At 37.8% G+C, this 26,491-nt stretch overlaps 1 protein-coding gene across 6 annotated transcripts in view; it reads left to right on the top strand.

Moving 5' to 3' along the window:
• The window catches only part of UBR5 (ubiquitin protein ligase E3 component n-recognin 5), a 149,824-nt gene extending 134,260 nt beyond the window's left edge, over window positions 1–15,564 (top strand). For 3 of the 6 annotated variants that reach the window (XM_010351417.3, XM_010351416.3, XM_010351419.3), the window contains exons 51-59: window positions 295–425; window positions 2,075–2,135; window positions 4,009–4,184; window positions 5,042–5,126; window positions 7,461–7,616; window positions 7,964–8,077; window positions 10,081–10,225; window positions 11,699–11,784; window positions 14,943–15,564. In XM_010351417.3, coding sequence (XP_010349719.1) covers window positions 295–425; window positions 2,075–2,135; window positions 4,009–4,184; window positions 5,042–5,126; window positions 7,461–7,616; window positions 7,964–8,077; window positions 10,081–10,225; window positions 11,699–11,784; window positions 14,943–15,155 — 1,167 coding nt within the window. In that variant the 3' untranslated portion in view covers window positions 15,156–15,564. Of the gene's footprint in view, window positions 1–294; window positions 426–2,074; window positions 2,136–4,005; window positions 4,185–5,041; window positions 5,127–7,460; window positions 7,617–7,963; window positions 8,078–10,080; window positions 10,226–11,698; window positions 11,785–14,942 lie in introns of all 6 variants that reach the window. The other 3 variants (XM_003940676.4, XM_010351415.3, XM_010351418.3) reach the window with 1 other exon arrangement.
• The last annotated feature ends 10,927 nt before the right edge of the window (window positions 15,565–26,491 follow it).

The following is a 26,491-nucleotide window of genomic DNA, read 5'->3' as shown; positions in this document are numbered from 1 at the left end:
ATGTATGTTTAACTCAGAGATTTAAAACTTAAAAAAAAAAAAAAAAAAAACTTGTCATACAAATATTTTAAGTAGCCTTAACAAGATTGTGGTAGTGCATGGACTGTTTATTCCCTTCCAGAGTTCTCTATAATTGATCTTGCAGTTTCATAAAAGACCTTACTGGTTCTGAAATTTTTGTATTTGTTACCCAAGTTTCTTATATTTTTTTTTTTTTTTTAATAAAAAATTATAGATGTAATTAGACTAGAGGTTTTAGAGAGTAGTCAAATAACATTTGTTCATCATTTATAGGCATTTGCAAGTAAAATCACTGGCATGCTGTTGGAATTATCCCCAGCTCAGCTGCTTCTCCTTCTAGCAAGTGAAGATTCTCTGAGAGCAAGAGTGGATGAGGCTATGGAACTCATTATTGCACATGGACGGTGTGTACAATTGGGGACATTTCAGTTTAAACGTCAACTACTTATTTTCATTATGTGGGTGCCATCATATCTTAAAATTTGTCATAAAGTGTAAGATGTTAAATGTAGTTTTACTCTAAAAATTTTTTTAAATGTATTTTTAAATGATAGCTTAAATTCCATTAGTAAGACAGCTCAGTTTCTTCTTATGTATTAGAAACTTAGGGTTTTAGAAGTTACAGGTTATTTAGAAATTACTTGAAAGAAGTACATCTCAAATTCACTTATCAGAATACCCTCATGGCAAAAGCCGTAAGTTTTTTCCACAAAAACTTATACCTGAGTTTTTGTCATAACTATGAATTTCTTTTAGGCTTCCTGATTTATCTTAAAAATTCATGCAAGTTTTTGCTTTCTGTTCTGTAAGGTATGAATTTAATGTAAAATCTAAAAAATAATTAGCAGATTACATACCCCTTTTTCCAAGTTGATAGGTAAAAGTGACTTTAGGAAGTTAAGTCTGGTCACTGTGGCTTGCACCTGTAATCTCAGCACTTTGGGATGTCAAGGCGGGCAGATCACCTGAGGTCAGGAGTTCAAGACCAACCTGGCCAACATGGCAAAACCCTGTCTCTACTAAAAAAATAAATAAAAAATTAGCCGGGCGTGGTGGCAGGTACCTGTAATCCCAGCTACTCAGGAGGCTGAGGCAGGGAGAATTGCTTGAACCCAGGAGATGGAGGTTGCAGTGAGCTGAGCCGAGCCTTGCCACTGCACTCCAGCATGGATGACAGAGCGAGACTCTGTCTCAAAAAAAGGAAAGTGGCCACATTTATGCTATAGCTTCTATCCTGGGCCTACTTTGATACCTAGTTTCCAAGTGTTTATTATTTTAGATGAAAATTTGTATTGTTTTTCTTCCTAATCATGATTTTGAGTTAGGAATTTAGAGTAGTTACAGTCCTAGAGATGTATAAGCTGGTAGGCTGGGCACTAGAGCTAAACAGCCACTTCCACAGCCTTTTAATGGTTCAAGGCAAAGACTACTAAGAGAAATGTATTTTATTTGCTTTGCTCCTACTTTTCTTCTCTGGATTTTATGTACTGTCTGTTTATTTTTCTGCCCTGTCTCTGGAGCTACAGCACACTGGTATAGCTTAGTCCATTAAAGAAAATTCAAGAACAACATGCATTTTTGGTAAAAAGATTTTTGTGAATATATGTAAGAGTTGCATATTTAGTCATGTTTTCTGTTGAATGCAACCAGTATACAATATTGATGGCTTTCACCTGGCTTGATGGAGTAAACAGTGAATTTATTAGTATTATAGAATCATTAAATTCACTAGAGAATTTTACTCCTATTGCATTGCTTTCTGAACATTTTTCTGTTCTTCTACAGTGCTCCCTCTGAGCATTGTAGAAGTGTTCCAGCACCCCATGAAGACTACATTCATTTAGTCAGGTAGCCTTTAGTCCATTATCTTGAATCATACATGTTGCATCTAGTAATAGACTTTTTAAAAGATTTGTATTACCAACTTCTCTGCTCCTATTGCATTAGTACTAGTGGGTGCATAACTTAAATGTATTTTCTCTTTTTAAATTTAAATTATACACTAAACTCGAAGTCTCCATTTTCTGGAATGTGAAAGGCTTTTTGTTTTTAGGGAAAATGGAGCTGATAGTATCCTGGATCTTGGATTAATAGACTCCTCAGAAAAGGTACAGGTAAGGAACATTTTGCACATCTGCTGATAATTACAGAATTTAAATTATAAGAAAATTTAAAGGGGGCAAAAGCAGAATTTCTGAAGAAACTATGTCTTTATAAATAAAATGAATGTAGGCCAGGCGCGGTGGCTCAAGCCTGTAATCCCAGCACTTTGGGAGGCCGAGGCGGGTGGATCACGAGGTCAAGAGATCGAGACCATCCTGGTCAACACGGTGAAACCCCGTCTCTACTAAAAATACAAAAAATTAGCTGGGCATGGTGGCACGTGCCTGTAAACCCAGCTACTCAGGAGACTGAGGCAGGAGAATTGCCTGAACCCAGGAGGCGGAGGTTGCGGTGAGCCAAGATCGTGCCATTGCACTCCAGTCTGGGTAACAAGAGCGAAACTCCGTCTCAAAAAAAATAAATAAATAAAATAAAATAAAATGAATGTTTACAGTACAGAGACAGAAGCAAAGACAAATATATTCGTGTCATGCATAGAATCAAATAATAAGATTGGCTTAGTTAGGCCTCAGTATAATCCCACTCATTGGTTAGCATCCATTTGAGCACAGCCTAAATTAAGCTTTACTTTGGAAATGTAACAAATTGAAGAGCAGAGAAGGAAAGACTATAGAATCCTAGGAGTCATTCTTTAAAGAAGTAGCTGGTACCAACATTGCAAAAACAAGTGACATATAGTGTAAGGGAGGCTTTTTAGTTGGCATTGAAACAGTTGCACATAGAAGGTGAGACTTCAATTGTAACCTAACTATGTTGATTGCCTACTAAATTCATATTAATTTAATAAGACTCAAGAGTTTTCACGGCTAAGGCATTCACAATGTCTAGGATACACTCTAAAATCATTCAGCATACAAAGAGCCAGGAAAGACTGACCTACCTCTCCCAGGAAAAGAACCAATAGATGGTCCATGAGATGACCCACTTGTTGGGATTATCAAAGACTGTATCCCATGTTCTGCAAGATAAAGGTGCACACTAGCGAATGGAAAGATAGAGGTTCTCAGCAGACACATTGGAACTTCAAAAGAGAGAACAAAGGGATATTTTTAGAATTAAAAGTGCAACATCTGAAAGAAAAAAAATCACAGGATGGGTGAGTAGCTGAATGAAGGTGTCAGGAAAGTGTCAGTCAGCTTAAAGATAGATGGAAATTACCCCTTCTGAAGAACAGATAGAGAAAATATTTAAAACAAAAGGACCGTTTCAGGGAGACCTGTGGGACAGCTTCAAAAGATCCAACATTTATGTCACTACTCGGGAAGAGAAGAAATTGCTATAGAAAAAATACTTGAAGAAATAAATCATGGCTGAACACTTCTTAAATTTGATTAAAAAAACAGATTTCCAGATTCAAGAGTCAGTGAAGTCAACAGAATAAACTGAAAGAAAACCATGTCCAGATACATTATAATCAGAGTTCTGTAAAATAAAATATTATTGAAAGCAGCCAAAGAATGGTTCTTTACCTATAGGGAAACAGCGATTTGAAAGACGGTGGATTTCTCACTAGAAAAGTATGGAGGTCAAAATGCAAACTCATCAAAGTGATGAAAGAATTCCATATCAAGTGAAAAGAACTTCAGGCAATAAAGTGAAAGCAGCTTACCTGAGTTTCATTAAATGCCTTTATTTTAACAACAGAGAGACGTTAAAGACTTACAATACTCAATCTTTATAAGTCATATTCTGAAAGAGCAAATTAAAAGTTTATTTAACTTAAATTTTGTTACACACATATATTTAAATATTTATGTTGCTTTTCCTACCTGACTTCATTTGAATGATTTCAGAGAACCATTTCATATGTTTTGTTTTTTTAGTGAATCTTGAGGCTTACTCTCTGATATTCTGTGTTAGCAGGAAAACCGAAAGCGTCATGGCTCTAGTCGAAGTGTAGTAGATATGGATTTAGATGATACAGACGATGGTGATGACAATGCCCCTTTGTTTTACCAACCTGGAAAAAGAGGATTTTATACGCCAAGGCCTGGCAAGAACACAGAAGCAAGGTTGAATTGTTTCAGAAACATTGGCAGGTAAAAGAACTCTAATCTTGTGTTTGAATTTTTAAAAAAATTTCAACTTATGAGATTTTCTAAAATATATTTGTTTTAAAATGTATGTAGGCTGGTCGGGCGCAGTGGCTCAAGCCTGTAATCCCAGCACTTTGGGAGGCCGAGGCGGGTGGATCACGAGGTCGAGAGATCGAGACCATCCTGGTCAACATGGTTAAACCCCGTCTCTACTAAAAATACAAAAGATTAGCTGGGCATGGTGGCACGTGCCTGTAATCCCAGCTACTCAGGAGGCTGAGGCAGGAGAATTGCCTGAACCCAGGAGGCGGAGGTTGCGGTGAGCCGAGATGGCACCACTGCACTCCAGCCTGGGTAACAAGAGCGAAACTCCGTCTCAAAAAAAAAAAAAAAAATGTATGTAGGCTGGGTTCAGTGGCTCACACCTTGTAATCTCAGCGCTTTGGGAGACTGAGGCGGGAGGATCACCTGAGCCCAGGAGTTGGAGACCTGCCTGGGCAACATGGCGAAACCCCATCTCTACTAAAAATACAAAAAAAAATTAGCTGGCATGGTGGTGCACACCTGTGGTCTCAGCTACTTGGGAGGCTGAGGTAGAGCCCAGGGAGGTTGGAGCCACTGTGACTGTGTCACTGCACTTCAGCCTAGGTGACAGAGTGAGACCCTGTCTCAAAAACAAAACACTCTCAGGCTGGTGTTCCTGGTTTGTTTTTGTTTTTTTAAAGTATATATGCTGTACTTTATGCTGGATAGAAATGAGGCTGTAGATAATTTCTCAAAATATTAATATGTATATTTATGTGGGGGCCACATATGTATTTAGAATTATTTAAATCTTATTTCTCTGTCTTTATTTTTAGGATTCTTGGACTATGTCTGTTACAGAATGAACTATGTCCTATCACATTGAATAGACATGTAATTAAAGTATTGCTTGGTAGAAAAGTAAGTGATTTTGATGAACCCAGTTGCATTCACAATTGCAAAAATTTTCTTTTATAAAATAACCAACATGTTAGCATATGTTCGTAGCATTCATTTACTATTAAATCTTAAAGCATTACAGCCATTGTAAATAACTATAAAACATTTAATCAAACAATTATGGTCAACAAAAATAATAAATTACTGAGACAGGAAAAGACTGTGGGGAGATGGCATAGCAGAGTGGATAACACAGGTGGCATTGGAGGTCTCACAGACCTACATCCTGTTGCAAGCAAATATGCTGACATTTCTGCCATATTTCCTAATTTATAAATTGGTAAGAAACACAACATTGTAAATACCTGGCAAATAGTAAATGCTCAGTAAATTGTATCCACGAACTATTACTTGGTACAACTCAGTAAGTTGAACCAAGTGTAGAGAAGGTAGTAGCATTGAAAAGAGCCTTCCAGGCCAAGCACAGTGTGGCTCTTGCCTGACATCTGTAATCCCAACACTTTGGGAGGCCAAGGCAGAAGAATCTCTTGAGCTCAGGAGTTTGAGACCAGCCTGGGCAACATATGAGACCCTGACTCTACCAAAAATTTTAAAAATTAGCTGAGTGTGGTGGCATGCACCTGTGGTCCCAGCTACACTTGGGAGACTGAGGTGGGAGGATCCGCTTGAGCCCAGGAGTTTGAGGCTTCCGTGGGGCATGATTGTACCACTGCACTCCAGCCTGGTGACAGAGCGAGACCCTATCTCAAAAAGGGGGGGGAAAACGCATTTCAGCTTCAAAAATACATATAAGAAGCACATGGGAGTAGCCAAAGAATGTAAGCAGTACAATACAGCATGCTCAGTACTGATCTCTGGGTGATGGAATTAACTTACCTTCTTTATGTGTTTTTACAGGGGGGAAAGAAAAAATGGTTTGCTCTAAAATTAATATACAATGCTAATTTTTCAGCTTTTGATTTAAAACAAAACCGCCTACATTCCTAAAAATATTTAGAGAAATTATGTGAAACAAAATAAATGGAATAGACAGAGGGTTTTTTTGTTTTTTTTTTAAAAAACACCGTCACCCAGGCTGGAATGCAGTAGCGCGATCTTGGCTCACTGCAACCTGTGCCTCCTAGGTTCAAGCAATTCTCATACCTTAATCTCCTGAGTAGCTGGGATTAAGTTCTTACTGTCCTCGATAGGTCCTTGGAAACTGCAACTTTAATTGAAATAATGTATAAAGAAACCAGTTTTTTCTTATCAACGTTCTAATGAAATGTTATTTGAGAACTTGCTGTTTGTCATTTCAAAGTTGCAGCTAAGAACCTATTAACAGCTTCTTTTTTTGAGATGGAATCCCACTCCGTTGTCCATGTTGGAGTGTAGTGGTGTGATCTCGGCTCACTGTAAACCTCCATTTCCTAGGTTCAAGCAGTTCTCCTGTCAGCCTCCCAAGTAGCTGGGACTACTGGCACATACAACCACACCTAGCTAATTTTTGTATTTTTAGTAGAGATGGAGTTTCACCATGTTGACCAGGCTGTTCTTGAACGCCTGACTTCAAATGATGCCTCCACCTTGGCCTCCCAAAATGCTGGGATTACAGGTGTGAGTCATCACATCACTGAGGCTTTGAGGATTTATAGTCTTTTTCCAGAGGTACATGTCACACATTTGATAAATAAGCATTGTGTTAAAGCTTGGTCTCCTAATAATTCTCTTTAATCAGACCTACTGATGAGTAATTTGTTAGTACAAGAATATTATTTTTTTCTTTTTAACTCTGACCGTATTAAATTCTTAATGTGTTTGGCTAAAATGTTCTTCTTTAAAGAACTAGACTCAAAGCTTGACAACATACAATTTTTGTTAGATTGAGTCTTCAGCAGGAGTTAGTAAACAGCTCATGAATCAGATAGACTCAGGTTTAACCCAATAAAGTGACCTGGGGGGCAAGTTACTAAATTTCCTTGAGCATCAGATTTATCATCTGGATTTAATTATATTTTATGTTACTATCAAGAATAAGGTATATATTAAGTTCAGAGCCAGGTGTTCCCTACAATTAGTGTTTGGTAAGTGCAAAGTTTTGCAGTTGTAGAACTTAAAACTATTATGCTTTCGCTTTGTTTTTTCAAAATATAACACTTTGAAAAGCAAATACTGTCAGAGCCAAAAATTTATTAAACTTACCTCTTTAAACAGTAATATACCCAGGGGGAAATATATCAGCATATCTTCAAATTAGATAAAATTCTGTATCATATTATTTTAATTTACTAATTAATTGAACGAAGATGTTGGTTGTTCCTTTCATAACTGAGTTTCATATGATTACTTTTTTAGGTCAATTGGCATGATTTTGCTTTTTTTGACCCTGTAATGTATGAGAGTTTGCGGCAACTAATCCTTGCTTCTCAGAGTTCAGATGCTGATGCTGTTTTCTCAGCAATGGATTTGGCATTTGCAATTGACCTATGTAAAGAAGAAGGTGGAGGACAGGTAAAGCAGTATATACTTTTCTGAATCTGGCAAGAGAATTTGGTTAAACTGCTGTGCTTGTCTTATGTATAGACAGTTTAGTTAGGGACTGAAAGAGATGAATGTGTGTATACATAGAAGAAATAAATACTGTAGGGAGATAAAGATGGATCAAGAGTTAGTGAGATAGACTGAGGTAGAAGGGCTTGTACTTTCTTTTGGCCTAAAATGTTTCCTTCTCTTAAGATTATGGTCAAATAAAGAATTGTCTTTATATTTTAAAATTTTAGGAACTAGTTTTATACACTGTTGATATTTTACTGCTTTGACAAAATTGCCTTTAAATAGCACTGGTAAATTTTTCACAGGTCGAACTCATTCCTAATGGTGTAAATATACCCGTCACTCCCCAGAATGTGTATGAGTATGTGCGGAAATACGCAGAACACAGAATGTTGGTAGTTGCAGAACAGCCCTTACATGTAAGTGTTTTCCTTAAAGTGTGTTGCATGATCTGATGAAGCTATTTGTGCATTAATGTGTGATAAACTAGCAAAGTGTATTCAGCTTGTTTATAAAATGCCAAGTTTTTTAAACCAAAATGAATACACCTAAATTAAGAATCCAAACCAAGTACTTTTTGATAATACTACTTGGAAAAACCATGTCATCGTGAGAAAGTAGTTTTGGCAAACAAAAGTGTGGAAAAGGGGCTTGTGGTACCAAAATGACTGTTTTAGGGTCCTACTGCTTTAGTGGTAGTCAGTGAGACAGACTGACAGGTACAAAGGCTTTGCGTTTTTGTACTAAAATGTTTCCATCTCTTAGGTTCTGGTCAGATAGTCCTTTGTCCTTCTGTGTTAGTGGTAGGACCCTGAAACAATCATTTTGTTACCACAAATACCTTTGGTTTTTTTTTGTTGTTGTTGTTTTTTGGGTTTGTTTTTGTTTTGTTTTAACCAAAGCTACTATAGGTAACCTGCTAAAAGAACTCTCACAGGACTCAAAAGCAGTTGTACTTAATAGTTATTGTTTATTGTAGCAAAAGGACCCACAGCAAGATCAGAAGGGAAAAGAACATAGGCAGCAGAGGAATCCAGGTGCAGGCTTTCAAAGTTTTCTCTCAAGGGAGGGGCATGAGCTATTTCAGAGAATGCACTTCCACCAGTGAGATGTATCGTCATTTATATATTACTTGTGCTTAGGGAAGCCCACTTTGGAGTCAGAGCTCTGTTTTCATTGGAGACTAGTTCCGTGGGCATTTTCTGACTGCACAACCAGCCATGATTACTGAAATTCCAGAATCCCTGAAGAAAGCACATATTCATCTTGAACTGTATTGTTTGCACAAATAGTCTAGGTAGTCTGATACAGCATGGTTCATAGCTCCAGTCAGCCCTGTCAGTTAGTAACTTTGGAATATTCCAAAAAGCAAGTTCTCAGACACTACTCAATGCCAACCCCAACCCTAAAGTCAGGCCCTTCTAAAGAGTAACATCAATCCTACTATGTTAATTTGTTCCCCACCCAGAGTAAAATGTTTTTTTGTTTTTGAGACGGAGTCTCGCTCTGTCACCAGGCTGGAGTGCAGTGGTGAGATCTTGGCTCACTGCAATCTCCACCTCCTGGGTTCAGTTCTCCTGCCTCAGCGTCCTGAGTAGCTGGGGCTACAGGCACATGCGTCCACACCCAGCCAATTTCTGTAGTTTTAGTAGAGACAGGGTTTCACCATGTTGGTCAGGATAGTCTCTTAACCTCGTGATCTGCCCACCTGGGGCTCCCAAAGTGCTGGGATTACAGGTGTGAGCCACCGCACCCGGCTGGTAAAATGTTTATGTAGATTTATGACTGGTGGTGGTTGAGTGTTTCTGATTCCTGTGCTACAGTAATTTTGCAGTCTTTGGAGTCGTACTGTTAAAGTTCAGATCATGGCTCTATCACCCGCTAGCTGTATGATGTTACCAAATTAAGTTTTTTGTGCCTTGGTTCCCTCCTTTGAAACACGAGGATAAGATTAAATTGAATTAGGTAAGGTACTCAGAACAATTTCTGGCACATGATAATTTCTTAGTAAGCCTCTAGCTTTTGGGTTTGTGTCTGGGAGATTTATTGTTGTCCCTGTGTCCTTCCTAAGATGCTGACAGGATAGCACTTTTGACAGATTGAAGCTATTCTTCATGACTAGCCTGTTTGTTATTATTCTTAATGACTAGCCTGTTAGTTATTAACATAATTTTAAAAATTATTTGTTAACCACTGGTATATAATACTACTTCACTTTTGAACCTATAGCTTATTCACTATGCCTTTCCTCCCCATGTTCTGTCTCTTTTGAATCTTAAATAAAAAATACAGGACTGAATTTTGTTTGCTCTCTCGTTTAAAATGGGAACTAATATTCTTAGAGAAGGCTGCTAAAATTAGTTATTGTGCTTTAATATGAATGTTACATGGAAAATGAAGTATTGTTTCTGAAATTCTTTAGGCAATGAGGAAAGGTCTACTAGATGTGCTTCCAAAGAATTCATTAGAAGATTTAACGGCAGAAGATTTTAGGCTTTTGGTAAATGGCTGCGGTGAAGTCAATGTGCAAATGCTGATCAGTTTTACCTCCTTCAATGATGAATCAGGTAGGACATTTTAAAAAAATGTTTAAAGAATGAACTATATAGATAGGTCAGACAGCTTCTGCTTCTTAGACCTATTTATAGGGCTTGGGAATTTGCTATATTATTTAAGCATTAAAAATTTTTTTTACATTGTTTTAAAAGATACGTTTGAACTAAATAGTATTTTGATGGCTTAGTATTAGGTTATTAACTCTTTACTGCTTAATTTTTCTAGGTTTCAAAAAATTTTTCGTGGTGAGCAACTGTGTAAAAAAAGATTTGTATATACTGATAAAGCAAAAGGAATCCCTGGCTGGGGCACGGTGGCTCACACCTGTAATCCCAGCACTTTGGGAGGCCGAGGCGGGTGGATCATGGGGTCAGGAGATTGAGACCGTCCTGGCCAACATGGTGAAACCCCATCTCTACTAAAAATATAAAAATTAGCTGGGCATGGTAGTGCATGCCTGCAGTCCCAGCTACTCGGGAGGCTGAGGCAGGAGAATCACTTGAATCCAGCAGGCAGAGGTTGCAATGAGCCAAGATCACGTCACTGCAGTCCAGCCTGGCAACAGAGTGAGACTCCGTCTCATAAAAGAAAAAGGAATACATATGACAACTCCCGGCTTTTCTGATTCATGTTGCTTGAACTCCCTAATGAAAGAATTTGTATGATGATTGCTTTATAGAGCTGGACCCAAATCATACTTCTAAAAACACAGTAGCACACAAACATGTGGAGAATCTAGGAGGAATAAGGAGTGGTGATGATAATTCTGTTGGAAGAAAAACCTTTATCTCCAGTGTTTGGCTGCAGTTCTTTCTTTTGAAAGTCCTGTGGTCTAGGAATAGGCTTTTTAACCGTGACTATACATTAGAAGCTCCAAGAAATTCTCTGAAAGCATTATACCTATAGTCCAAGATTATTATGTACACAAAGGTACTGTTTTCCTTTATTTTTCCTATTTTGCAAGCAGCTTTAGCCAAACTATATATTGTAATCGTTTTTGTGCTACTTTGTAATACAGTTTTTAATACTAGTAAGAATTTCTCATATACAAACTGAAAATTTAGGAAGGAAAACAAAGTATCCAAAGAAACTGCCTACACTCCCAAATGTGATCCTCAGATCAGCAGCATGGGCATCATCTGAAAGCATTTTAGATATGCAGAATCTCTGGTCTCCCCTCTCTGCATTCCCCACCCAGTGAATGAATGAGAATCTTCATTTCTTGAGGTCCTAAGAATAATGACATACAGATAAGATTAAAGTCATGTGAATATCAATTTTGAGGCTGGTGGTTTGTTGTTTTGGTCATATTAAGTCAGGATTGACTAATGAACTATAGAGGTTTTACATTATGCAAACACCGTTAATTCCCTGTATTAGGAATTAGACCCCCCCAGTTTTAATGTTTTAATCTTGTATCCTATAAGATTAATATTTTATAGATAACTGATATAGTATATTTTATTTACATTTTTCATTCTTAGGAGAAAATGCTGAGAAACTTCTGCAGTTCAAGCGTTGGTTCTGGTCAATAGTAGAGAAGATGAGCATGACAGAACGACAAGATCTTGTAAGTTCACGAGATTTGTAGAAGGAAATATAAAACTTAAAAATACCATGTATGATGGCCTTTTCTTATGGTTGGTCATTTTAATTTTGGGTAGAGCAATTTAAGAAGGTCACAAATAAGGAAGTTCTTGTTTTTCTACTCTATAACAATATCTGAAGTATTACTAAAGCTCTAAGCAGGGTGAAGTACATTTAGCTGTTAATATGCTATCTAGTCCGAGAAGATACCAGTTTATTGTTGCAACATGGCTTTTTATCTTTTTTATTGTACTGCTTACATATGTTTCTCCCTGTATACATCCTTAATCCTTTTGACTAATCTTGATTGTTGTCTGCATACTAAGAGGAGAGTAGCTTGTGATATGTGGGTATTAAGTCTTTCAAAATGTTACTAGTAAAGAGTCCCAGCTAACTTAGAATTATAGATAACAGTACCTTTGATCTTAGTGGAAAGTCTGCCAAGTCAGTGGAACTTATGTCCACCTTCAAGTAAAAGCACAACCAAATCATCTTGCCCATTAATCTTGAAAGGCATTATGCTGCAGACTTTCTTGTAGAAATTTGAAGGACATTCCTTATCAAGAAAACCCTGGAGGGTCCTTTCTATACTCTTACTCTTCATGGTTCCTGGAACATTTCCCTGTCTAACCAGCCTTAGTTCAAAACTAGACTACTCATGGAAAGAAAAGGATCATATTTCTAGATATATCCTTCATTTTATTTGAATAAGGGGAAATGGTTACTTGTGCAGGAAAGAACAAAACTTGCAGATTCCCAGTTACCTTCATTTAGGGAGGAGCTTATTTTGGGGGTAGAGGGGCACTCATGCTTTTAGCACTCCTGAATCTTTACATGGCTGTGAGAGCCTTCTAATATTTCTCTGCTATGGCGAGATAGGTTTGTTCAGCAGTTCTAGCTGCCACCTAGTTCATTTCTCAGTTTTTAGCCACCCTGGTAATTTTGACTTAGGTTGTTCCCCAGGTGGGTTTGACATAATTGGTCAGTATTTGACTTCCCCAGTCTTGCGGCTATTGACGTTCCCACTAGTACCAATATTATACCTGTCCCTGTTGGTTTCAGGATCATCTTAATAGCTTAAGTTCTACCACCTTTAGTCCTTAGATTGAGGGCACTGTGTTTCCTTAAGACAAGGCCCATATCAAGTCTGTAAGAACCACCAAAAACAGAAATAGAAATGATTGGCTGTCCAGTGTAACTTCTAAGTTAACTGTTTTATTCTGTTCCCTAGTTTTAATTTCCTGCTGTTTTTAAACTTGTATTTCCTCAGTCCAGTCAGCCAACTTAAATCTCATGGCAGTTTCTGCCTTTTACTGAAAGAAAAATTTGCTAGTGACTCAATCTTAGAAAAAAGAAAATCTCCTTCTATAAAGACTTCAAAATTTCCTGCAAAAACCTTTAATTTGTGAGTCTTAAACCCTTTTGGAAAATCTGTGTTTAGGGTATAAGCAGTATATCGTGGTATCTTGCTCCCCCTTACCCTTCTCTTTTGGGAAATCATTCTTCACATATTGTTGGTTTTATCCTGTTCCATCTAGAGGACTTAAGTATGGGGTTTCTGAAACAGCTGTCCCGTGAATTAATTAGTCCTGCAAAGTTTATTTCCCTCCTGGAGTGTTATAATTCACTAGTAGGAGTATTTCTCTTCTTCCATCTTCTTGGAGATCCAGCAGCGAGGTCATCTACCCTGGTTAACCACATTCATCCTTGGAGAAACACTACATTAAGCTTGTTTCTTATCTATGAAATGAGTGGTTTGCATCAGCTTCATCTCTAGAGTACCTCTTTTGGATTTCTTTTTTTTTTTTTTTTTTTTTTTTGAGGCGGAGTTTCGCTCTTGTTACCCAGGCTGGAGTGCAATGGCGCGATCTCGGCTCACCGCAACCTCCGCCTCCTGGGTTCAGGCAATTCTCCTGCCTCAGCCTCCTGAGTAGCTGGGATTACAGGCACGTGCCACCATGCCCAGCTAATTTTTTGTATTTTTAGTAGAGACGGGGTTTCACCATGTTGACCAGGATGGTCTCGATCTCTCGACCTCGTGATCCACCCGCCTCGGCCTCCCAAAGTGCTGGGATTACAGGCTTGAGCCACCGCGCCCGGCTTGGATTTCTTTTCAGATTTTATAGATCCTGATACCTTTCTTTTTCTGTTCCTTTATATAGAATTCTAGATGAGCTTTCCCATACAAGGTTTCCTAGTTATTCTAGGAAATTGGATATACTTCACTGTTGAGTTGTGCATTATAAAGGGATTAGATTAAAAAAGAAAAACTTAAGATATGGACACTGAGGAATGATTCATGTGTATGAATGGATGGATTGATGAGGAATGTTACATGTTGAGTGAAATATTTCAGGGAGACATATCCTTGGTTATATTTAAGTTAAAAAGTATAAGTTATTAATAACATTTACTGAGCATCATTTAAACTGTATTGCATCAAGTTTTATTATAGATAAAACTTGGTGTTTATATGGCTTATTGCATGAATTCTGATGCATAGATGTTCCCTAGTAATAACTATTATAAAATGATTCTGTATCACAACGTAGCAGTAAATACTTGTTTGCTTTATTATTTGCTCCTTAGTGTAAAATAACTTTTTAAGATAACCTGTGTGATTTTTTGTTGTTGTTGTTGGGCAGCCTTGTGCCTTTCTTCCACTAATAGACACTTTATGGAATGCAGCTTCCAGAAAGGCTCTTAGAAACCATTTAGTCCCACAGCCTCATGTTACAGGTGAAAACCCTGAGGCTCTGAGATAGTAGAGAGGGGAAAAAATGACTTTCTAACTCTAGACTTACTCCCTTGGGGGGAAGAGTTTAAAAAACAAACAAACAAAAACCTGTGTTGAGGTGTGAATGATCCCTTTCCATTTATAGCTCAGTTTAAAATAATATCTCCTCGAGGTGGCTCATGCCTGTAATCCAAGCACTTTGGAGGCCAAGGCAGGCGAATCACCTGAGGTCAGGAGTTCAAGACCAGCCTGACCAACATGGTGAAACCCTGTCTTTATTTAAAAAAAAAAAAAAAAAAAAAAAAAAAAAAAAAAAAAGCTCCTTTTAGGTTTTAACATAATAGGGCTCTGTATATATTGTCAGAGTTAAAAGTTAAATATTAACCTGTTAAATTCCTGTTTAGGTTTACTTTTGGACATCAAGCCCATCATTGCCAGCCAGTGAAGAAGGATTTCAGCCTATGCCCTCAATCACAATAAGACCACCAGATGACCAACATCTTCCTACTGCAAATACTTGCATTTCTCGACTTTATGTCCCACTTTATTCCTCTAAACAGATTCTCAAACAGAAATTGTTACTCGCCATTAAGACCAAGAATTTTGGTTTTGTGTAGAGTATAAAAAGTGTGTATTGCTGTGTAATATTACTAGCTAATTTTGTAGATTTTTTCCATTTGTCTATAAAAGTTTATGGAAGTTAATGCTGTCATACCCCCCACCCCCCGGGTGGTACCTTAAAGAGAGAAAATGCAAACATTCCTTGCTGAGTTTATAGCTTAAAGGCCTGAGGAACACTAGCAACATTTGGCTATATTGGTTTGCTAGTCAACAACTTCTGGGTCTAATCCCAGCCAAAGATGACAGCAGAACAACATAATTTACACTGTGATTTATCTTTTTGCTGAGGGGAAAAAAAAATGTAAATGTTCTGAAAATTCACTGCTGCCTTTGTGGAAAGTGTTTCAGCAAAGGTTCTTGTATAGAGGGAATAGGGAATTTCAAAATAAAAAATTAAGTATGTTCTGTGTTTTCATTTTAACTTTTTTTATGGTGGTTAATTTGTGGTTGGCTGCAATTGTGTATCATGTATATGGAACTTGTAAAAAAGTTCTTGACATTCAGATAGATCTTAAGAGATGAAATCACTTTTACCTATAAAAACCACTTTTATTGCGGTTTATTTTGACTGCATTGAGCTCTAGGACATTAAATGATATCACTAATATTTTGCATGTAATTTGCTCATTTGAGTGAGGGCACTTTTTTTGTACATACGATGGGGCCAATGCACAATACTTTATCACAATCAACCTTTTCTTTGTATCCCTTTTTCAATGAGCAGTCAGTCAAGGGGTTACTGCACTTCAGTTCTAACTAGACATTTGTACTAAGGTATTTCAGTTATGTAAACTCAGCCCGGGCACTTTCTGATAACTGTAAAATGTTTTATAAGATCATGATTATTGAAGATACATTTTGGAAAATTTTAAATGTTCGTGAGCAGCTTAACTACTTTTGTATCTAGCCTTTTTTAAGTATCTTGTTACATTTACTTTTTTAAATAAATAAATTACAGAAGAAATGTCAAGTAATACTGAAGAAACAATAGTTTTTATTTATGTAGTTGTACATTTTTAAACTAAGGGCAATACACTGACATGGTTATATGCATAAAAATTTTTGATTTAAAGAACTGGAAGTTTATATACATCTGGACTACAAGAAAAAGAAGAAAGTCAGTCCACATTTTACAGTTAGCAGAGAATCCTGAATGGCACTGGCCTGGCCACCTTTTCTTTTTACAAATGGAGGAAGTGAAGTGTGACCCTTACTTGGCATAGGAAGTTAACTTACTTACGCTTAATAACTGACAGGTTCTTTTTTTGATGATCCATTAATTATGTAGTCTAGGATTAATATCCCAAAATTATTGTGGTTTAAGTAGCTTTATTAGTGGCATAACAACACTGTTTTCTTTACTAAGTCTTCAATGAAGTGACTTAAAACAGTCACTTTACATGTTAAAAATGAGGACAGCAAATCTCTGGAATCTCTCCTACCTTTCAGTTCCTTTGTAGGACTTCTGGCCTTGAGGATAATCTTCATGTTCAAAGGCACTATGATTTTATTATATAGCTCTCGTCAGAAGACTGAACCACATGATATTCTCAGCCCTGTTAACACTAAAAATATTTAAAACTTAATGATAGTAGTGACTCATTGTATTACTTAAAACTTATATAACACGCTGTATTAGATGTGTGTAAATTAGCCAAAGGTTATTTTACAAAGCAAGACATTGGTTTTTATGTCTAAATGCTATTTCTGAATAAATGAAATAGTAATTAGATCAAGAGCTGATTAGCATCAATGTGTTTGAAAGATATACAGTTTATCACCTTAACCTTTGTATGCACATATGGGATTGATAAAATATTAAATGAGAACAACCTAGATATGATTAGGACATTTGAAACCCTACTTGTGAATTTATTTTTAATAGTTACTGAAATAATGAAAATATTTAAAATAATGCACAATGTCTTAAGTCTTCCTAAATCAAGATTTTGGTTTAAAAAAACTTTAGTAATATTAAAAGATTTTTTTTTTAAGTAAATCATAAAACGGTTCTAAATGTAAAATAAAGACATGTAAAATAAAGTTCTCTTTTGGTCTTGTTTAGTGTTTAAACTTAACAATTGAATACAAATTTAGGAAGAGAAGACCAAGAATGAACTTTACTGAGTGTTTTCAGAGTTTGCTGCTACCATTTTTTCCCCCTAAATCATCTGAATACGAGACTATACAGTGTAATGGATAACTGGGGCAGACGTGGGAGGGTATTTTAAAAGAATGATTTGACTATTTAGTAGCTGCCCTCAAATAACATCCCTCCCATAAAGATAATATTTTATATGTTAAAGGAAGTCATCAAATCCTATGTTTAAACTCAGGTTGAGACACCTACCTGAGGCAGTAGTTCCCATGCTTCTGTATGTTGTAAAATTCAGATGTAGAGTTTGTGAATGCAGTTTCTTAAGCATTCCTCATCTTCTTGCTCCCTTTCTGCTTCAGTCTTTGGTAGAGGCCACAAATCTTCATTCAGATCATCCCAGGTGATTCTGAAACACTGCCCAAAGAACATTCCTTTTTATTTACAAATATAAATGCCCTGTTGAAAGCTCCTGAGAGCCAAACCTTTCCTACTTACAACCTATGAAAAAGTACATCTATTGATAAACTAGTCCTGGATTGGATTCTTCCTCCTGATAAGGGGCTGGTTGGAAGTGCCTTCAATAGTGAATGAAAACATTTTTACTTTTTACATCAATCTATGTAAGTAGGCATGAACATAGATTCGAAACCATTTGATAACCACAGAAGTGATATCTGTATGAAAAACAATAGAAATATATTTAAAATGTGGCTTTTAAATTTACCTCAAGGTATCTTGGATTAAGCAAAATATCTTCTTACCTCTTAAAATTCAAAAAACACTTGACTGTGAAAATGAAGTTTCTCTAAATTACCGTTATTATAGTACTTACTGTGTGCCATACTTTTTTTTTTTTTTTTTTTTTTGAGAAAGAGTCTCACTCTGTCGCCCAGGCTGGGGAGTGCGGTGGCACGATCTTGGCTCACTGCAACCTCTGCCTTCTGGATTCAAGCAGTTCTCCTGCCTCAGCCTCTGGAGTAGCTGGAACTACAGGTGCGTGCCACCACGCCCGGCTAATTTTTTGTGTTTTTAGAGACAGCGTTTCACCGTGTTAGCCCAGGATGACCAGGATGGTCTCAATCTCCTGACCTCGTGATCCACCCGCCTCGTCCTCCCAAAGTGCTGGGATGACAAGCATAAGCTACTGTGCCTGGCCACATGTTGTTGAGTGTTCCACATGTATTATCTCATTTGACCCCATGAGAAAGAGACTATTAATGATCCTCAAGAGAAGTGGAGTCACAGGTTAAACAACTTGCCCAAAGTTACACATCTAGTTAGTGCTCAAGTGATTTATACCTCCAGGCATTCTGGAACCTGTATATACTACATACAGTGGTATACTGTTCTGTGGAAGGTATGATTATAAGTGAGTTGGTCATAGAATAATCAATATTCCAGTAAAATTCCTGGCTGCGTTATGAAAAGGCAATAATTCATATATTTTTGCTAATTATTTCTAAAAAAAATTTTTGTCCTGCATAATTTTCCCCAAGGATAACAGTGAACTCTGAAGACCTGTCTGAAATCAACCATGGTACTTAAAGTGAAAAGCTTAACTTTTTTTTTTTTCTTTTCTTTTTTTTTGAGACGGAGTTTCGCTCTTGTTACCCAGGCTGGAGTGCAATGGCGCGATCTCGGCTCACCGCAACCTCCGCCTCCTGGGTTCAGGCAATTCTCCTGCCTCCGCCTCCTGAGTAGCTGGGATTACAGGCACGCGCCACCATGCCCAGCTAATTTTTTGTATTTTTAGTAGAGACGGGGTTTCACCATGTTGACGAGGATGGTCTCGATCTCCTGACCTTGTGATCCACCCGCCTCGGCCTCCCAAAGTGCTGGGATTACAGGCTTGAGCCACCGAATTTTGCTCTTGTTACCGAGGCTGGAGTGCAATGGCGTGATCTTGGCTCACCGCAACCTCCGCCTCCTGGGTTCAAGCAATTCTCCTGCCTCAGCCTCCCGAGTAGCTGGGACTACAGGCGTGCGCCACCATGCCCAGCTAATTTTTTTATTTTTAGTAGAGACAGGGTTTCACTATGTTGGCCAGGATGGTCTCGATCTCTTGACCTCGTCATCCGCCCCCCTTGGCCTCCCAAAGTGCTGGGATTACAGGTGTGAGCCACCGCACCCAGCCAAAAAGCTTAACTTTTTAAGTTTTCTCATAAAGTATAAAGAGCTGCTTGCTCCAAAAGAGCAGATACGTGTTTCATGGGTAAAGTAAAATAATTCAATTTCCTGAAACTTTTTCAGACGCTACTTCTGGCAGCTAAACTGTAGCACTGCTACAGGCTGACTGATACAAGTAGGATCTCCAGGAAAAACACTACCAGGCCATGTATTTGTACCTGAGATGCTGTCTTCAATGGGGAAGATGAAATTTGGCTATTTATGATGTTTAAATGCATTGTCATTCTCTGGCAAGCTTATGGCATGGTTCTGGTTAGATGTGTTTTGAGTTAGCCTTAAGAAAGTTATCTGTAAACGAAGTGCCTCAGTCTCCCAGGGGGCCAACTACATTTTTACATGTTCAGTTTTGTCTAATGAAATCACAGGCATTGCTACTACCTACAGAAATGGAAGGCTTATGTGATGATCACTTTTAATATGTTTACTTTTTAGTAACTTTATGGAACAAATATATAAATTTGTGTTTTCTTAAAAATTCTGCCCACATTAAAACAGTCATAGTGATCCTCAACTATTAAAAGGGTTGGGGTATGGAGGAGTGAGCGAAAATAAAATAATCATAATACCCTCAAAATATAGGCACTCAAGTCCAAGTACAGTGATTAAAAGGAGAGAGTTTGATTCCTGGAGGTTTTGATCATCAGGTTTCTGCTTTAAACACAGACCAGAGTAGTAAAATTAAGACTAAGGAAGCTAGAAAACATTCAAAAAGCACAACATAAGTCATTTAATATAGAAACATTTGGTTAGTACTAGGTCTAGAAGTCTGAATACTGCAATGTGCCTACTACATGACATGCCAGCATCCTTACCCAATTTAAAAAAAACAGTACTCAAGGCTAACATTTACTTGAGGTCAGGATGGCTATCCACTAAAAACTGTTCTATATACTCTGGAATAAAGTGGAGAAGCATGCATTTAAAAAGATATGTCTGATGTTGAAAAAGTTTAAGATGTTAAATTTCATAACCTGAAATACAAGGCCTTGAACAAAGCACTCTTTTCCCGCCCCCCAGACAGATGGAGTTTCGCTGTCGTCCAGGCTGGAGTGCAGTGGCACAATCTTGGCTCACTGCAACCTCTGCCTCCAGGTTCAAACAATTCTCTTGCCTCAGCCTCCCGAGTAGCTGGGACTACAGGCTGCTGCCACCATGTCCAGTTAATTTTTGTGTTTCTAGTAGAGACAGGTGACCTTGTGATCCGCCTCGGCCTCCCAAAGTGCTGGGATTACAGGCGTGAGCCACTGTGCCTGGCCCTCACTCATATTTTTTGAATGCAAGAATTTATTTGTAAAAGATGCCAAATATCTGGAACCACTATATTACCTATAATAAATGAGGTAGTAGAGCACTATATAGGAAAGCTATGGTCCTTGACTTGGATGCGAAGTAATGTAAGTTTTCTTGATCACATGAACTTGGAAGCACTGCAACATATTCTCTTATTTTTAAAATAAAACTTAAGCAGATCTTGGGACACCTGTTTAAGGGAGGCAGAAAGTTGCCAATATTAAGGTACAGCAACTTAAGTGTTTAAGTGATCTAAGAAAGTGATAAAGAACTAAGGTTTTTGTGCAATTTTTCATCATTCTGTACTTTCTCCTACTGCTAATGCCCTAAACCAATAGAAGTTGATTGCAGTAACAAGGGGACCCCTGCCTGCCCTCCTACAGCTATGACTTTACCCTGAATGCTTCACAGATACTCCAACTCTCACCACCCTTGGTCCATCCATGTACTATCCGAACTTAGTTTACATGCTCATCATCTGACTTCTAGTGACCCTCCACAATAACAAAGGCTATCAGAAACTCTATCCTTGTTCACTTCTCTTAAGCCCAGTGTGTACAAGAGTGCCTCATCAAAACTCATTTATGAATCAGTAAGTTATCTAGTTACCATGTCAGAAACGTAATCATTCAATTTCTTCTTTACCCCTACATTCTTATTCACTACCAAGCCCTGTAGTTAAATACTGAACTCTTGAGTTCATTTACTTCTCTCCATATTCACTGTCATGACCTAACTCTGTCACCACCTTTTACCTACATTATATCAACAGCTTACAAACTGGTTTCTTCTGTTTGTTTTGTTCTTTTTAATATGTCGAGGCACAACAATTCCTAAAATGCATATTAACCATTTTACTCACCTTTTTAAAATACACTGACTTTCCACCGATGGCCATGTAAGATTAAGTTCAAACTCAACAAGGCCCTTCATGATTGGAATCCTGCTTTACCGCCTTATCTTTACCTGCTACCTTGTTATACTGAAAGACTTGCAGTCCCTTGGTGGGTTATGACCTCTGTCACCTTGAAGCCTGTATAAATACTGCTCCCTCTGACCTTACTGCCCACTCTCTATGGCCCCTCTTGGAATGGTTGGTTCCTATTAATAATTCAGAATCCGGTTTACCCACCTCTTTGAGGTGCTCTCCTTGACCTGCCCTCCACCTTGACAAAACTGTTTTACCCTTTCTTTGTACTCCTCTGAACAATGTATCTGCTCGATTTCCCCTTCTCTATAAGTTCCTTAAGCGTAAAAACTGTGTCTCAATTACCTTTTCCTCTCCAGTGCCCAGTGGAATGTTGAAAGGATCAAATGACCAACTTCAATACAATTTAGGAACATACTGTTGTAACCTGTTGATTTTATCTCACTGGAACTCTGCATCTTTGAAATGTTGTCCTATTATCCAACTCTATGACCCAAAACTACTGTCCTTCCAGTGCTAACACTTATAATCGGTAAAAGAAAGTTGTGTCCTTTCTTTTCTTCTGCATTTAGCCTATACATATTAGCAACTTATTCTGAAATAGTTGTGGGAAATGTTCTTTGTACTGCACTTGAAATATTTTTTTAAAATCTGTATTGCTTGCTGATTCTTTTGCAAAAACTGCTTTATTTATTATTCATTTGAAGGGTTGCTAAGTATGGCTTTCAGGTTGTCAGAGCTGGATCAGATCTATGGCCAAGCCAGTCACTTCTGGACCACATTACTAGAAACCCCCAGTTGGATCTCATGAGAATCATGATCTTGACATGCCCAAAACAACTCATTGTTTTCCTACTAAGACTTCATTGGCAAAAGGAGCTGCTAACTGCCTAGTCTCTGGATTAGAAACTTGTCATCCTAGACTCCTCCCTTTACCCTATACTCCAGCTCCAACCACTGATCAAGTCATCTTGAGTACATTTACTTAACTCGCATGCATTCTTCTTGCATTTTCCAGTACCACTGCCTTATTTCAAGCTTGCTTTATCCTGCACTTGGCCTATTCCAATTAGCTCTAAGCTAATCTACCTCCAACATTTTCACGTTCCTTCACACTGGAGTCTCCTGAATTATAAATGAATGACTCATTAAATATAGACCTGTTTAGCAGTTTTCAAACTAGGGTTCCAGATCTACCAACTTTCCACAAGCATCTTATTTTGATTCTTTATATACATGCAGCATCTTGAATTACCTGGTTGACCATTTATGATGGCACTGATGTCAAGCAATAGAAAAAATTTAGAGTGGAATATGTAAATGACACATTTGTTCCTTATGAAAGGCAACTGATAAAAAGAGTTGTAGAAAAAATTATCTATCCCGTGGCTAGAATGCAAAAGAACATACTTCATTAATGGTCACTGTAAAATTCACACTTATGCAATATAATTTCAGCAAAACATCATCATCATCCATTGCTTTTGGTTGTAAAATGGAATTTTACCATTTCTATACTCTTGTATTTAATTTACAAATCTACTTTTAATTGTGTAAAGCTCCAAGAATAAGGAGTTTATTACTGGTCTTAGGTTTGTACATACTTAAGTAACAATACAGTGGCTGTGAAAGTTTTTTTATTTAAAAGCCATGGTGGCTCACACTTGTAATTTCAGCACTTTGGGAGTCTGAGGCAGGCGGATCACTTGAGGTCAGGGATTTGAGACCAGCCTGGCCAACATGGTAAAACACCACCTCTACAAAAATACAAAAATTAGCTATACAAGGTGGCATGTGCCTGTAGTTTCAGCTACTCAGGAGAGGAGGCTGAGACAGAACTCCTTGAACCTGGGAGGCGGAGACTGCAGTGAGCTGAGATGATGCCACTGCACTCCAGTCTGGGCGACCGAGTTGAAACTCTGTCTCAAAAAAAAAAAAAAAAAAAAAAAAGCGCGGAGGGGGTTGAGACATTAAGTTTGAGAAATGAGGATTTTTTTCAGTGAATTACATACTGTAAGACAGCAGTAGCTTGAAATTACATATTTTCTATACAAAAGGCTAGCTTGTCTTCTTAGGTGATCACCACACAAATCTAAGTGGAATGGATGCTGGACTGTCTACTATGGCTGCATAACAAATTATCCCAAAATTGGTGGCTTATAACAACCATTTGTTATGCTCATGGATTCTGTGGGTTAGAATTTGGACAGAACACAAGATGGTGTTTTTCCTGCTGCATAATGTCTGGGGGTTTCAATTGGAAGGTATGACAGCTAGGAGGTGGATTCCTCTGAAGGCTCATTCATTCACACATCTGGAGGCTGATGTCAGCTATTGGCTGGTGCTTCAGCTGCTTTCCACGTGGGCTTCCCATGTAGTCTGTATGAGCCAGTTTTTGTTAAATGACTTCACTGTTGTGCAAACACTGTAGGGTCTATTTACACAAACCTAGATGGTACTGCCTACTACACATCTAGGCTGGGTATATGGTATAGCCTACTGCTCCAAGGTTACAATTTTGTACAGCATGTTACTGTACTGAATATTGTAGGCAATTGTAACACAAGAGTATTTGTGTATCTAAGCACAGAAAGGTACACTAAAAATATGATATAGGCCGGGCGCAATGGCTCACGCCTGTAATCCCAGCACTTTGGGAGGCCGAGGCGGGTGGATCACCAGGTCAAGAGATCGAGACCATCCTGGTCAACATGGTGAAACCCCGTCTCTACTAAAAATACAAAAAATTAGCTGGGCATGGTGGCGTGTGCCTGTAATCCCAGCTACTCAGGAGGCTGAGGCAGGAGAAATTGCCTGAACCCAGGAGGCGGAGGTGGCGGTGAGCCGAGATTGCGCCATTGCGCTCCAGCCTGGGTAACAAGAGCGAAACTCCGTCTCAAAAAAAAAAAAAGATATAAAGAGTTAAAAAAAGGCACACTTGTATAACAAGGGCACTTACTATGAATGGAGATTGCAGGACTGGAAGTTGCTTTAAGTGAGTCAGTGATTGAATGTAAAGGTTTAGAGTATTACTGCACACTCCTGTAGATGTTATAAATACTGTATGCTTAGGCTACATGAAACATTAAAATATTTTTCTTTCTTCAATAAATTAACCTCGCCTTACTGTAACTTTTTTACAAACTCTTTAATTTTTTAAGTTTTTTTTGACTTTTGTAATAACAGCTTAAAACAGTGTATAGCTGCACAAAATTTCTTCATATCCTTATTCTATAAACTCTTCTATTTTGAAAAATAATTTACTTTTTAAACTGTTTTGTTTAAACTAAGACACACACACATTAGTCTGTGCCTACACAGGGTCAGGATCATCAATATTACTGTTTTCCACCTCCACACCTTGTCCCACTGGAGCATCTCCAGGGCAATAAGTACATGAAGCTGTCATTTCCTCTAATTGCCATGCCTTCTTCTGGAATGCTTCCTGAAGGACCTGCCTAAAGCTATTTTACAGTTACCAATTTCTAAATATATATATGTAAGTAGGAGTATACACTAAAATAGTGATAACTGTACTAAATAAACCAGTAATATAGATTATCACTATCAAATATTATGTATTGTACATAATTATATGAGCTATACTTAATACACTGGCAACACAGATTTGTTTACAGTGGCATCACCACAAACATGAGTAATGCATTGTGCTACGACTATAATGTCACTAGGTGATAGGAACTTTTCAGCTTCATTATTATCTTATAGGAGCACTGCCATATATGGAGTCCATCATTGACCAAACTGTTATCTGGCACCTGACTGTATCCTACTTGTTAGTAGTATCGATGGCCCATATGCAAAGGGAAGTGCATTAGATGCCACCTTCTAGTGGGAGGTGTATCCAAGTTCTGGAACAGCATATGATACCAGAAATACTGCTGTGGCCATTTTTGGAAAATACAATTTGCCATAAAGGCCACATGAAGATGTAGAATCCTCCTACTCCTTGAGCCCTTTCAGTTACACATTTAATTTTTTTATTTGCTCTCCCAATAACTTTGAATATCCTGGGGGAAACTCATACTGCCTATACTATTCTAAGTACTGTGATGTGCTTTTGCTATGTTATTTAAGAATATTCAATTCTGCCATAGAAATTGAGAGAAACTAAGTATGGGAGCAAATAGCTCATTAGACATAATGAAATTTGTAAGGTGTATGAAGTATAAATAGTAAATAATTATGCTGTGAGGCATGTTAAAAATAGGATGAATGTATTCAACATAGTATTGGAAGTTCTGGCCAGGGAATCAGGCAAGAAAAAGAAATAAAGGGAATTTAATTAAGAAAAGAGGAAGTCAAATTGTCTCTATTTGCAGATGACGTGTTTAATTTAGAGATGCCATCGTCTAAGCCCCAAATCTCCTTAAGCTGATAAACAACTTTAGCAAAGTCTTAGGATACAAAATCAATGTGCAAAAATCACAGGCATTTCTATACACCAATAATGGACAAAGAGCCAAATCATGAGTGAACTCCCATTCACAACTGCCACAAAGAGAATAAAATACCTAGGAATATAACTAACAAGGGATGTGAAAGACCTCTTCAAGGAAAATTACAAACCACTGCTCAAGGAAATAAGAGAGAACACAAAGAGATGGAAAAACATTCCATGCTCATGGTTAGGAAGAATCTATATCATCAAAATGGCCATATTGCCCAAAGTAATGTATAGATTCAATGCTGTCCCTATCAAGCTACCACTGACTTTCTTCACAGAACTGGAAAAAAACACCTTAAATTTCATATAAAACCAAAAAAGAGCCTGCATAGCTAAGACAATCCTAAGAAAAAACAAAAAC

Source organism: Saimiri boliviensis, chromosome 15 (genome assembly GCF_048565385.1).
Source record: "Saimiri boliviensis isolate mSaiBol1 chromosome 15, mSaiBol1.pri, whole genome shotgun sequence".
Classification (NCBI taxonomy): domain Eukaryota; kingdom Metazoa; phylum Chordata; class Mammalia; order Primates; family Cebidae; genus Saimiri; species Saimiri boliviensis.
The sequence above is the reverse complement of the archived record's forward strand: the minus strand, read 5'-3'. Positions and strand labels throughout refer to the sequence as shown.